Source organism: Lampetra planeri, chromosome 78, assembly GCF_965212315.1.
Source record: "Lampetra planeri chromosome 78, kcLamPlan1.2.h2, whole genome shotgun sequence".
Classification (NCBI taxonomy): Eukaryota; Metazoa; Chordata; class Hyperoartia; order Petromyzontiformes; family Petromyzontidae; genus Lampetra; species Lampetra planeri.
Window position 1 is genome coordinate 757,787 of NC_136183.1, and position 14,060 is coordinate 771,846.

Here is a 14,060-nt window from a genome sequence, read left to right on the forward strand (position 1 = left end):
ATAACAGAGCATCTCGCCCAACTGAATCAGAGGCTGCAGGGCCGCCAACAAGTCATAACGGCCATGTACGACGCAATCACAGCTTTTCAGGAGAAACTGCGCTTATGGAAGTCCCAGCTTGAACAAGACAGTCTTGCCCACTTTCCTATCTGTCAGAGCATCTCAGCCTCATTCCCGGGTGCTTTTTCATGTGCTCGATTGGCTACCAAAGTGAATTGGCTGATTAATGAATTCGATCGGCGCTTCTCTGACTTTAAAGAACAGCATTTAACTTTTACCAACTTTGCCAATCCTTTCACTATTGATGTTGACAGTGCACCACATCACCTTCAGATGGAATTAATAGAGCTTCAGTGCAACAGTAGCCTGAGAGCAAAGTTCCAGGATACTTCAGTCGAGGACTTTTACCGTCTCATCCCCCTGCTTTGATGCCACAGCTCCGACTTCAAGCTGCCCGTGTTCTGTCCATGTTTGGAAGCACCTACCTATGCGAACAGATGTTTTCAGTTATGAATCTGAACAAGACCAAGCACAGATCACGCATCACCGATGACAACCTCCACGCTGTTTTACGGACATCGACGGACTGACCTCAGAAAAACGTTGTCCGCTTTCCAAACAGAAAAGAAATAAGTAAGTATTTTTTTTTCAATATCACAAAATATATTTCAATCAAGAATATGTACAATGTGACAATGTTTGCATTCTAATGGTCACTTTCATTTCGTTTGTTTTGTGTTTGTTATATGCAGAAATTGATCAATGTGTAATGCGGGCGTAAGCGACCTTCCAGATGTGACGTCACGGGGGGTGGAGCCATGTGACGTGGGTGGAAGGTTCGGGTCCTTAAGCGGGTAAACCGGAAGGGGAAGTCAGTCGGGGTGTGAGCGGAAAAGAGTGAGGCCACGCGGGCGAGTGAGAAGAGGGGGGGCACCGACGGCCATCGGGAGCCAACCCCGAAGACAGGAGGAAACTACGGAGTGGTGTGCAGCTGCGGAGAAGACAGCCAGAAGGGCTGCGTGTTAGAGGCAGCGGTGTGGCTGCCAGGTGTGGCGGGAGAGAAGAGGGAGAGACAGCCCGAGGCTGTCAGAGCTGCAGAGAGGACGAAGGAGAGAGGAGTTGCAGCGAATACAGCCAAGGGGGGCTGTGTGAGAGTAACAGCAGCGGGGCTGCTGTTGTGGATCGGGCCGACATCGGAGTCAGCACCGTGGAGAAGCTACAGAGTAGAGACAGCCGTGTGGGAATACAGTACGAACCGAATAAAGGACACTGAGCCAGACATCGTGGTCCAGTCGTTTATTACAAATGGATGAGGAAGGTGTTTGATATGGTGTCTCAAGGTGAGGTGGGATCTACCTGATCTGTACAGGGCCAGACAACATCACCTTATCAACTTTATATGCCACAGATTGCACATTAGATCAGAGAACAATTATTTGTTTTGCGACAGTTCTGCCTGTCTCAACTGGGACCAAAAAGTTTAGCAAAGTTAATGTAATAAACAGTGCTTGTTAATATTTGTCTGTTTAAAAGAAATAACTTTGTTACCAAAACTAATTTTTCAATCAATTGTACAATAGTTGTACACTTGAATAGTGTGCTGATCTTTAAAGGTGTATTTAAAAAAAAATTGATACTACGACTGGGTACTCCTGCTGTGATGGAGTGACTCATGCAGCCAGCTATGGCTGCAAAGTTTGGTCGTACATGTTATCTTTATCGTTTATTGTTAAATTTGAATCACAGTTCCTATGATCACTGTTACATTTCGATTTAAAGCTTTCGTGACTGCAGGGATTCATCTTCTTGGTTCTTTCGGTAAAGTCACGTAGAATGGAAATAATAAAATAATAAAAATCAAACATTATAAAATAATTCTCACGACGTTTCGGCCACAACGCAAGCAGCCGTCCTCAGGTGGAGAACACGTCTGTCGAGGAGACAGAGTCTGAATGACACGCCCCAGGCTTCGAGCGACTATTTAAGCTGGGATGGAGGGGCGAAGAGCGCCTTGACAAAATAATTTGCATATGGGAAATGCAGATATGCGATTAGTACTACTTGTGAAATGCGTAGGAGATTTGGCGAGGGGTTTAAAGTCATTATGCCCGTGCATTATGCAGGATTAGCAGCATCAAAGGGAGGGGATAGGGGTAACATTAATAAAGGGAAGGAATGTTAATAGTATGTAGCTGCAGTAAATAAACCACCACGTAAACAACTAAAGTATAAACTACATAGTATCATCAGTATACTAAATATACTCTCCCATTGACATATTTCGTTGCTTCCTTTTACGCGACGGTCAATGGTATATTGTATAGCTGATTTTATAATAATAAATAGTATACAATTGTAATGTTTTATACAATGTAAAAAGTAATATATAGTATCGTAATTGTATAGTGAATATACAGCAGTGTGATATAGAGTAGGGTAGGTAGAATAATACATAGTGTTATATTACAATGTATAAGGTTTATAGCAATACAGTATATAATTTAATGTTGGGTTTGTCTATGGCAGTATATAGTACGGGGTTTCCCGTGTGATGTAAGAGAATAAAGTTTAGCTGGAAGCACATATTTTTTGCGACGTAGAATTGTAATGTATTACTTACTGTTAGTAGCTCAGCTTATTGGAGAGTATATTTAGTATACTGATGATACTATGTAGTTAATACTTTAGTTGTTTACGTGGTGGTTTATTTACTGCAGCTACATGCTATTAACATTCCTTCCCTTTATTAATGTTACCCCTATCCCCTCCCTTTGATGCTGCTAATCCTGCATAATGCACGGGCATAATGACTTTAAACCCCTCGCCAAATCTCCTACGCATTTCACAAGTAGTACTAATCGCATATCTGCATTTCCCATAAATATGCTAAATTTCACTTGATATGCAAATTATTTTGTCAAAGTGCTCTTCGCCCCTCCATCCCAGCTTAAATAGTCGCTCCAAGCCTGGGGCGTGTCATTCAGACTGTCTCCTCGACAGACGTGTTCTCCACCTGAGAACGGCTGCTTGTGTTGTGGCCGAAACGTCGTGAGAATTATTTTATTACTAGCGGTTAGTACACGGCGTTGCCCGGGCGAAAAAGGCAGACACATGTAGTTACACACGCAAATCCATTGATACACACACATAGAGTTACATGCACAAATGGACTCACATACAGACATAGACTGAACAACACCATTCGCCACTAAGTGGCGGTGACATCACAACAACGCTTCTGCCAGGCTATGTGCACCTTGAGGGCACGTGAAGTGTCGAACGGCCGCTGGCAAGAGGTCACGGGGCAAACCCAGATGGCACAGGTCGACTGACTGAGACGACTGGCTGATGCACCACCTGTGGCCCCTACTGTGGCAACTTTCTGTGCTTTAGCCACCCGGCACTCCGCTCATTGTTGTGAGCGTCGCTCCTCCGCCCTTCAGGACGCTACTGGCCAGTAGCGTCCTTCAGGAGCCTCCTCCACAGAGGCCGATCTTGACACAGCTGGTACCAATCATCCGCAAGTGGACTCAGCTCCAAGTCCTCCTGTAGCACATCACTCCATGTCTTCTCCAGCCCGTGCCGTGCCCGTTTAGCCCCCTCGATGCGGCGGAACAAAAGCTGTTTAGGCATGTGGTGGCTGGCTATGCGGGCTACATGACTCGGGCAACGCAGCCTTGCCTGCCGGAGGTCACCGATGGGACTTTGTCCACATCTTTCAAGGATTTGTGAGCTCCTCACACAATGCAGCCTGGTTAAACCCAGGATGGATTGTAGGCAGGCCAGCCTAAATGTTTCTAACCGGCGAAGATGTTCCATTAGGGGGGTACAAGTTTCGCAAGCGTAGAGAAGGGAGGGAATGACCGTGGCCGATAAGACCTGAAGCTTAGTACGGAGTGATAGACGAGGTAGCTTCCACACAGCGTTACGCAGCCAATGAAAAGATACTGCAGCTCGACTGATTCGGAGTGAGACCTCTGCTGTTAAACCGGAGCCGGTCATTAGCACACTGCCCAGGGAAACTCTCCACTGTCTCCACAACCACGCCATCACCAATTTTGGGAGTTGTGGGGGTGGAGTGTTCAATGGTACAAAATAGCGAGGAAGGTGCTTAGCTTTGATTGGGCTGATGGTAAGGCCCCACCTGTTGGTGGCAAGCTCCAGGTTCAGCAGCAGCACCTCGAACTCTTCCTCCGAGTAAGCAGCCATTAGCAGATCATCGGCATACATAACGTGGTTGAGCAATAGGGAGCCATCCCTTGGCCGCACCCGGGCATCGATCAGCCTCCCATTGTATCTGTAGCAGATGGGAATTCTTCCGGTACAGGCATTGAAGGCTCGAGGAACTACGTGGTCCAATGTGGGAGCCAGAGGACATCCCTGTTGCACCCCAAGGTGTAAAGGGAATGGCTCTGACTCACGGCCACGTAGTTAAGACGCGGGGCCGCTGACCATCATGAAGGTCCTTAAGGATGGTCATGAGTGGGTTCGGGACTCGGAAAGCACAAAGAGCAACCCAGAGGCCAGGCCTACTGATGGTATCATAGGCCTTGACCAGGTCAATAAAGCACACGCATGGACTAAGATGCACACATGGACCTACAGACACGCAAAGAAATGGAGTTACACTGACTAACATAGAGCCATGCTCACACAGCGACTAACACACACACAGATGGACTGAGACACACACACACATATGGACTGACACACACAAACACATCGACTTACAGACACACACACATATGGACTCACACACACAGACATGCACTTGAGATACGCACACATGGAGTTACACAAACATATCGACGTACACATACAGCGACACACATACATAGAGTGACACACATTGCCGTACACACACATAGACATGTGGACTGGCACACAGACATCCACTTGAGATATACACACATTGAGTTGCACACGCATATATGGACGTACACACATACAGCGACTCACACACACACACCGACTCGCACACAGCAATACGTGGACTAAAACACACATTGACGTAAACACACATATGTACTTACACACACACATATGGACTAAGACACACACACATGAACTTAGACATACATAGACTGACACACACATAGCCCTACACACACATACACATATGGACTGTGAAACACAGATATGTACTTTAGATACACAGACATGGATTAACACACATATGGACTCACACACAGACGCATTGACTTACACACACACATCGAGTGACACACATGTATAGACTTACACACACATGTGGACTAACACACACACATATGGACTGACATACACATCGACGTACACGCACACAGATCGACTGACACACACACACATTGCCTAACACACACACATAAACACTTTGACATTGTCCGTTCGAAAAAGACACCCACATGGAGTTAAAGACACACATGGCTCTACACGAACACACACACATGGACTCACACACACACACATCGACGGGCACAGCAATCCCCGATGATGGCACAGCTATCAGTATCGCAGTACTACGTATGAGTAAATAGCGTGACGCGAGCGATGGAAACAATAGAAATGCATTGAAGAAATAAGCAGAAATCACAGACTGGCAGTAGACTGTGGCAGCGTTATAAAAGCGCAGCAAAAAAAGGGGAAATTGAGCAACCCAAAAATCCAAAAAGAGTTTTGCGTACACAAACATAATTATTGTAACATGTCAACTTGTTTCATAATGGTAAACAATGAACCTGAGTTGTTATCTGCACACAAACATTATTATTGTAATGTTTGTCAACTAATGTGTTTAACAATAGTAAACAATGGGCTTGAGTTGTTAGCGTAAGAAGCAAGGAAATTTTCTCTTAGCATAGGCGTGTTGAGGCCTTGTGCCATGCGTAGCCTCCCGTCCTGGCCTACATTGGCGAGGCGGCGGAGTTGGCACGTTGGCAGGCTAGGGGCTGGGCCGCTACCCCCCCCCCCTCCCCAGTATCCCCTGCCCTTGCAAGAATAATGCTATGTAAGCAGTAAAATATTATTATCTACGGAGTCTGTAGTAGAAACTGGACGCATCTTGTTGGGGGGGGGGGGGGGCGAAGAGGACATGACACTGTGAAGAAATGTCCGCAGCGTTGTGTGTATGTGTTGGCTGTAAAACGCGTAAAATAAAATGTCCCCGTGAGCTCGAGTGAACGCGCAGCACTTGGTAGGGTCCGTCCCCCCCACGCAATTGGCGAAACTTGGTACGGTCGACATCACGCAATAAGTAAATAATGAATAATAGAAACGGCACAAATGTGTTCATTAAACTACTTTAAAGTTTACGGATGGGAAAACGGAATAGCCTATTCCCACCACGGGGCTTAGGGCGTGCCGGCTGGCAAATTATTTCGGTCTTAAACCCCACCGTCCGAGAGCCAAATCCCCCGCAAGCGCGAGCGCATGGAGACTTTTATATATAAGATGTACAAGAAGTTGATCTCTGTCTGGACGAGGCCTACACTGAAGCACTCAGTTTGATGGAATCTAAGTGGTAGTGCATTCTATTTTTGTTGCAGAGGTTCAAGGTTCAAGTCCGACAGGCATCCCGGTTAGTCCAGGAACATTCATTACAACTATACACCGTCTGCTTAACAGTGAAAGTAAAACGTACTATTGTCATTGAAAACGAGGCCATTGCATGCTGACGTCGTGGTTAAAGTTTGTCAAATTCGAAACATTACCCACACATTACACAACTGAGATTACACATCAGTTATTGCCCCCTACTGACAGACTCATGCCCACATGCAGGCTGATGCAGGGCCACCTTATGCCACACAGGGGCAGCTCCCACTTTGGGGTGCTCATCGAATGTTTTTGATGAGATATGATACAAAACTCCGAGTTGCTGAGGCAATTAAGCAAGCACCATATATATGCAATTATGCTGGTAGGAACCTCCTGGTTACACCAGCCCACAGGGGATTATTGCGTCCGTCGTGCAGGGAGGGGCTGGGTGGGGAGGGAGGGGCTGAGTGGGGAGGGGAGGGTAGTGAATGCTTGGGAGCTTATTGGCTCTGGCTCCTGGTTAGAGATCTACCCAACCCACAGGTCCACAAATACTTGCCATTCTTACTCTGCAGGTTGAACCTAGGAATTGAGTGTTCAACTTCACATTCTTTCATTAAAGGCCTGTGACAAAGGTCAATCTATTGGAGCTTCAGTGTCTCAAGCTTACACATCTCCCGGGTCTCCACTTGACTTTGAATTGTCGAAGTCCACCCACAACTCCACTTCCACAAACTGCAGGGAGTTGCCTCGCTCTGCCTCACAGTCAGAATTCTCCTCCTGCTTTACGTTGCCTCCATCGATGTGAAGGTCCGATTTTTTTGTTGAATCTTCATTTTCACAGTTTACCTCCACTTCTTCACTCTTCACTTTCACTTTTTCACATTTCACCTTCGCCTCTTCATATTTCACCTTCACCTCTTCATATTTCACCTTGATAACTTTCAAATTGTCCAAGCTGGGATTTTCATGTGGTTCTTGTTTTATGAGGGATGGGCTCATTGCAGCACTTTGACTTTCACAAGCCGATTTGAGACTCTGCTCCTTGGGGATCTTCTGATGCCTGTGTGTTATCTGGTGTCTTTGAAGATGTGGTGCCTGTGCAAACGCCTTCCCGCACAGAATGCACCTGAAGGGTTTCTCTCCCGTGTGTGTTCTCTTGTGTATTTGAAGATATGTTGACCGTGCAAACGCCTTCTCACAGAGAGTGCACCTGAAGGGTTTCTCTCCCGTGTGTGTTCTCTGGTGTAATACAAGAGGAGATGACTGTGAAAACGCCTTCGCACACACACTGCACTTGAAGGGTTTCTCTCCCGTGTGTGTTCTCTGGTGTGTTTGAAGATATGTTGACTGCGCAAATGACTTCTCACACACAGTGCACTTGAAGGGTTTCTCTCCTGTGTGTGTTCTCTGGTGATTTTTAAGTACCGATGAATGTGCAAATGCCTTGTCACACACAGTGCACTTGAAGGGTTTCTCTCCTGTGTGAGTTCTCTGGTGATGCATCAAATTTCCAGTACGATCCGTGCTGTATGCACACTGGTCGCATTGTTGCCTTTTTGTACCGAGCTGAGCTGAGTGCCTTTGCTCCATCAGACCAATTCTGCAGAGCAAGCGTCAGCTACAGACAGAAAAAAAATATCCACAACATTTACGTCAGTATCAAGGCACAGAAGAATGCATATATACACAGTCACAAATGACTTACACATCTATACTTATTCATATATTCATGATAGTGAAAGAGATACCCCAATTCATCACACGGGCTGTTAAGGCACACAATGAGAGGTCAAATGGTCATAAATATGCCTGGAAGCCCTTGTATCTTCAAAATGAATGTTAACCCAAACTCCAAACACACAATTTCGGCTGTCTGGCTACACAATGAATATTTATAAAAGCAAAATTCAGGTAATATAGCAAATATAATACTACTTGTATTATGCAGATTAATGTCAATCGCAACTTAGAGGTGTGAAGCCAGGCTCAGATTTGCTTGAAAGCTTGGATTAACAGATCTAACATCAATTGCATATATGCTGTGTCAATTTACTATGTATTCTAAGAAAAACGTTCCAGAGGAAAACTAAATTAACTATTGTTATGATTTATCCTCCGTTTTCAAAAGTTATATTTTATAGCAGTTACAAACTTAACACTGTCACACGCTGACATGGTAAAAATGTGGTGGTGTGTCTGGAACCATTCCTGGCCACCTTCATCTGCTCAGTATTAATGCTTCCTCACTTCACCATGTAATTAATTGAGGATCAATCAACATAGCAGAGGCCCACAATAAGGTCAGCTTTTACTTATCAATCGTGTTTGCTGTCAGTGATAATCAAACTCTAATTCATGAGTTCATAATGCAATGAAATAACTGCCACCGCTCCCCACATAGATACACATACATTGCACATGGATCATTAACATCTTACTTATGTAATATTTTGTCTGTGTGTGCGCACGCTTGCGAGGCATTTTGGTTTATGTGAAAAAGAAAATAGGCAGGTACCATGCCGTAAGTCCCGACGTGAGCAAGCGCTATCCTTTTTCCCATCCATCAAATTTAAAGTACTTTAATAAGCGATTTTGTGCAGTTTTCGTTTATATATTTATTCAATAGCACGCGATCGACCATACCAACTCACACGCCTTCGTTGGGGATGACGGCCCCTACCCAGTGACACGCGTTTGGTGGGGGTGAGAGGGACATTTTATTTTACGCGTAAAAAATTCAATCAAAACACACATAACACTTAAGGTAAATTTTTCAGTGTGATGTCCTTTTCTCCCCCCTCCCCCACCCCAATGCGTGCAGTTACTACTATAGAGTCCGTAGATATTAATATTATAGCGCTTAGATAGTATTATTGTAGCGCAGGCGTGGGGATGGTGGGAGGGCGGGGGTAGCGGCCCAGCCCCCAGCCTGCCAAGGTGTTTATCAGTCGATGTGTGTGCGAGTCGATGTGTCTGTGCGTGAGTTGATATGTCTGTGTGTCAGTCGATGTGTGTCTGTGTGTTAGTCAATGTGTGTGCGTGGCGTGTGTGTGTACACAACTAATATGTAACTATTCGGTTACTAAATTTTTTAAAAATAATGTGTCTAAGTCCATGTGTGCGTGTGAGTCGATATGCCTGTCTGCGTCGAAGTGTGTGAGTCTATGTGTGTGTGTGTCAGTCAATGTGTGCGTGTGGCTACATGTGAGTGTGTAAGTCCATTTCGTTGTGTGTGTGTAGCTGCATGTGTGAGTCGATGTGTGAGTCGATGTGTGTGTGTGTGTAAGTGTAAATCTGTGTGAGTCGATGTATGTGTGTGTATGTGTGAGTAGCTGTGTCTTTGTAAGTCGATATGTGTGTGTAAGTCGCTGTGCGTGTAAGTCCATGTGTGAGTCCATTAGTGCGTGTGAGTCGATGTGTGAGTTAGTCAATGTGTGTTAGTCAATGTGTGTGCGTGATGTGTGTGTGTAGACAACTAAGATTTTAAGATTAAGTTAGTACATTTTTTTATATTTATGTGTGTCCAAGTCGATGTGTGCGTGTGATTTGATGTGCGTGTCTGCGTCGATGTGTGTTTGTGTCAGTCAATATGTGTGTGTGTGTTAGTTGATGCGTGTGCATGGCTCCATGTGAGTGAGTAAGTCCATTTATTCGTGTGTGTGTAGGTCCATGTGTGTGTGTGAGAGTCAATGTGTGCGTTTCAGGAAAGGGCGGTCCTGCACAGATGCCATATTTTCTGTCGGTCTGCTACAGCAGAGATATAGGTAATTCCAACAAGACCTACATCTCTGTTCTATTGACCTAGTCAAGGCCTATGAGACCATCAGTAGGCCTGGGCTCTGGGTTGTTCTTCGTGTTTTCGGAGTCCCTGACCCTCTGCTCACGCTCATTAAGGGCCTTCATGATGGTGAGCGGGCCCGGGTAAAACTACGTGGCCGGGAGTCAGAGCCATTCCATGTAATCCTTGGGGTGCGACAGGGACGTCCTCTGGCTCCCACATTATTTAACATCTATTTTGACCACGTAGTTCGTGAAGCCTTTAATAGATGTACCGGAGGAATTTCCATTTGGTACAGAAATGGCAGGCTAAGTGGCGGTGACGTCACCACGACGCTTGTGCCAGGCGATGTGCACCTTGAGGCCACGTGAAGTGTCGAACGCCCGCTGGCAGGTGACGGGGCAGACCCAGATGCCACAGGTCGACTAACTGAGACGACTGGTTGATGCACCACCTGTGTCCCCTACTGTGCCAACTTGCTGTGCTTTAGCCACCTGGCGTTGTGAGCGTCGCTTCTCCGCCCTCCGTTGTTGTTGGAGGGCGACTGCCTCCAACTGCCCAGTAGCGTCCTTCATGAGCCTCCTCCACAGAGGCCAATCTTGACACTACTGGTACCAGTCATCGGCAAGTCCACTCAGCTCCACATCCTCCTGTACCACATCACTTCATCTCATCTCTAGCCCGTGCCTTGCCCATTTAGCCCCCACGATCCGGCTGAACAAAAGCTGTTTAGGCATGCGGTGGCTGGGCATGCAGGCTACATGGCCCAGCCAACGCAGCCTTGCCTGCCGGAGGAGCTCACCGATGGGAATTTGTCCACATCTTTCAAGGATTTGTGAGCTCCTCACACAATCCAGCCTGGTTAGACCCAGGATGGATCGTAGGCAGGCCAGCCTAAATGTTTCTAACCGGCCAAGATGTTCCATTAGGGGGGGTCAACGTTTCGCAAGCATAGAGAAGGGAAGGAATGACCGTGGCCGAGAAAACATGAAGCTTCGTGTGGAGCAACAGACCAGGTAACTTCCACACAGCGTTACGCAACCGATTAAAAGACAATGCCGCTCGACTGATTCTGAGTGAGACCTCTGCTGTTAAACCGGAACCCGGTCATGAGCACACTGCTCAGGTATGGGAAACTCTCCACTCTCTCCTCAACCACCCTATCACCAATTTGGAGTTGTGGGGGTGGAGTGTCCGATGGTACAAATTACCCAGGCAGGTGCTTAGTTTTGGTGGGGCTGATGGCAAGGTCCCACCTCTTTGTGGCAAGCTCCAGGTTCAGCAGCAGCACCTCCAACTCCTCCTGTGAGTGAGCAGCAATTACTAGATCATTGGCATATATATCATGGTTGAGCAATAGGGAGCCATGCCTTGACCGCACCCGGGCATCGATCAGCTTCTCATTGTATCTGTACCAGATGGAAATTGCTCCGGTACAGCTATTGAAGGCTTCACGAACTATGTGGTTAAAATAAATATAAAATAATGTGGGAGCCAGAGGACATCCCCGTCGCACCCCAAGGTGTATAGCGAATGGCTCCGACTCTTGGCCACGTAGTTTTACCCAGGCCCGCTCACCATCATGAAGGTCCTTAATGATCATGAGCAGAGGGTGAGGGACTCCAAAAGCACGCACAACAACCCAGAGCCCAAGCCTACTGATGGTATCATAGGGCTTGACCAGGTCAAAAAAGCAGAAATGTAGGTCTTGTTAGAATTCCCTACACCTCTGCTGTAGTAGACGGACAGAAAATATGGCATCTGTGCAGGACCGCCCTTTCCTAAAACCGCACAATACCTTAAACACCATGCTATACACACAATACCACGCACACAATACCATACAAACCATGCTATAAACACAATACCATAGACACAATAGCATACACACCATGCTATGCACACAATAGCATACACAGAATACCATACACACAATACTGTAAACACCCGACTATAAACACCATGGTATACACACAATACCAAACATAGCATGGTACACAAACAATACCAAACACACAACACTGTGTATGGTATGGTGTGTATAGCATGGTGTGTATGGTATTGTGTATACCATGGTGTATATGGTGTTGTGTATATCATGTTGTGTATGGTATTGTGTGCATAGTACGATGCGTATGTTATTGTGTGTATACCACGGCGTGCCTAGTCGGGTCTTAACAGTGTAGTGACATAGCATGGTCACTACTGTGTCGGCCTGTACGAAGGCTGGGGGCCCCAAGGGGGTGCCTGGGGGGTCACGTAGTGGAGGGATCCGGACCTTCCCAGAGGTGGGGGAAGTGAGGCGTGTCCTGGGAAGGGAGGCGTGGCCTGAAGAGAGCCAGCCACGCCGGGGCGGAGCCAGCCACGCCAAACCAGATATAAGCGTGGTGTGAACGCAGAGCGAGGCTGTTGTACTGTACTCCGAAGTGAAGACATCATCGGTCGTCAAGTCCCGAGTCGTCGTCCTGGGCCAGGCAGGCCGTTGCCTGCCTGGTCCAGTCTGTGTCGCGTTCCAGAGTGTTAGTGAGTTGAGGAAGGTGGTCACCACCTCATGTACAGCGTTATGTTACTTACCGTTTAATAAATAGTGTTGCCTCCAAGCTGTGTGTGTGTGCACCTAATTCGAATCTACTACATTTGGTGTCAGAAGTTGTGGAAATATAAATATTGCTAGGTGTTATCCTAGGGAAGTAAAATGGGCACACGAAAAACAAAGACAAAACTCATCTGGACGCCTTCGTACGACGGGGATGGTGTGACGACCATCCTTCGGACAGCCCCGGGGATGGCAGCCCCGGTGACAGAGAGAGAAAGATGGCGCTGCACGCGGAGCGGCGGGACTGGCATCGCACCGCTGCTTCGCCGCCATCGGGAACGGAGCGATGGAGCCGCGGGGAGAGGACACCGTCGTCTCTGCGGGGGCTGGCGGGGGGAGGCCCAGGCATGCGGGCCACGCGGTGGGGCCGCCAACTCGGTGGCTGATCGTGGCGCGGTTCCCGCCAAAACGCTGCTCCCGCCAACTCGAGGGCTGGTCGGGGTGCGGTTCCCGCCAACTCGAGGGCTGGTCGGGGCACGGTTCCCGCCAAAACGCCGCTCCCGCCAACTCGAGGGCTGGTCGGGGCGCGGTTCCCGCCAACTCGAGGACTGGTTGGGGCGCGGTTCCCGCCAAAACGCCGCTCCTGCTGCCGAAATGCCGCTCCCGCCGACATCAACGCCTGCAGAGGGGGAGTTCCAGCCTTCTGCTCGAGCGCGAGAGGTGGATGGGGGTTCGCAAGAGCAGGCCATATTCACCATGCAAGATTCTTCGGGCCGTCCCAGTGCTCCACCTTGCCGCCCTCCGATATTCACAGTTTGCCAGGCGAGTCGTGACATGACACGAGAAAAATAATAATAACTTCACCGATCTTGCGTGTGCCGGGTTGTGATCGCGGGTTTTTTTTTACTCGCTGGTTTGCGGAGCGTGTTCGTCCGGTTGTGTGCGTGACAAAATGACGCCGCGACCATGCGGGTTTCTGCTTGTAACAGTGTTGTTGTTAATTACGGCGTCGAGATCGGTATCTTCTGGGTGTAGTTAATGATTAATTCGTTGTTGGTGTCCCGAGTTCCGTTGATATCCTGTATGTTGCCGTGTTAATGACTCGTGTTGTTACATCGTTGTGTTGCGAAATCGCCATTGTTATTGTGTATACTGTATGGAGGTTCGCTCGTGATTGTCACTTGTAACTGTCAGAAACTTTGATCGTCATTGTTGCCAATGTACAGA

General features: G+C 47.5%; 1 protein-coding gene across 4 annotated transcripts in view; it reads right to left on the bottom strand.

The window, feature by feature from the left end:
* Positions 1-1,281: 1,281 nt before the first annotated feature.
* LOC144738185 (uncharacterized) overlaps positions 1,282-14,060 on the bottom strand; it is a 61,807-nt gene continuing 49,028 nt past the window's right edge. For all 4 annotated transcript variants that reach the window (XM_078621185.1, XM_078621184.1, XM_078621182.1 and 1 more), the window contains one exon: positions 1,282-8,137. In XM_078621185.1, the coding sequence (XP_078477311.1) occupies positions 7,183-8,109 (927 nt within the window). In that variant the 5' untranslated portion in view covers positions 8,110-8,137 and the 3' untranslated portion in view covers positions 1,282-7,182. The remainder of the gene's footprint in view (positions 8,138-14,060) is intronic.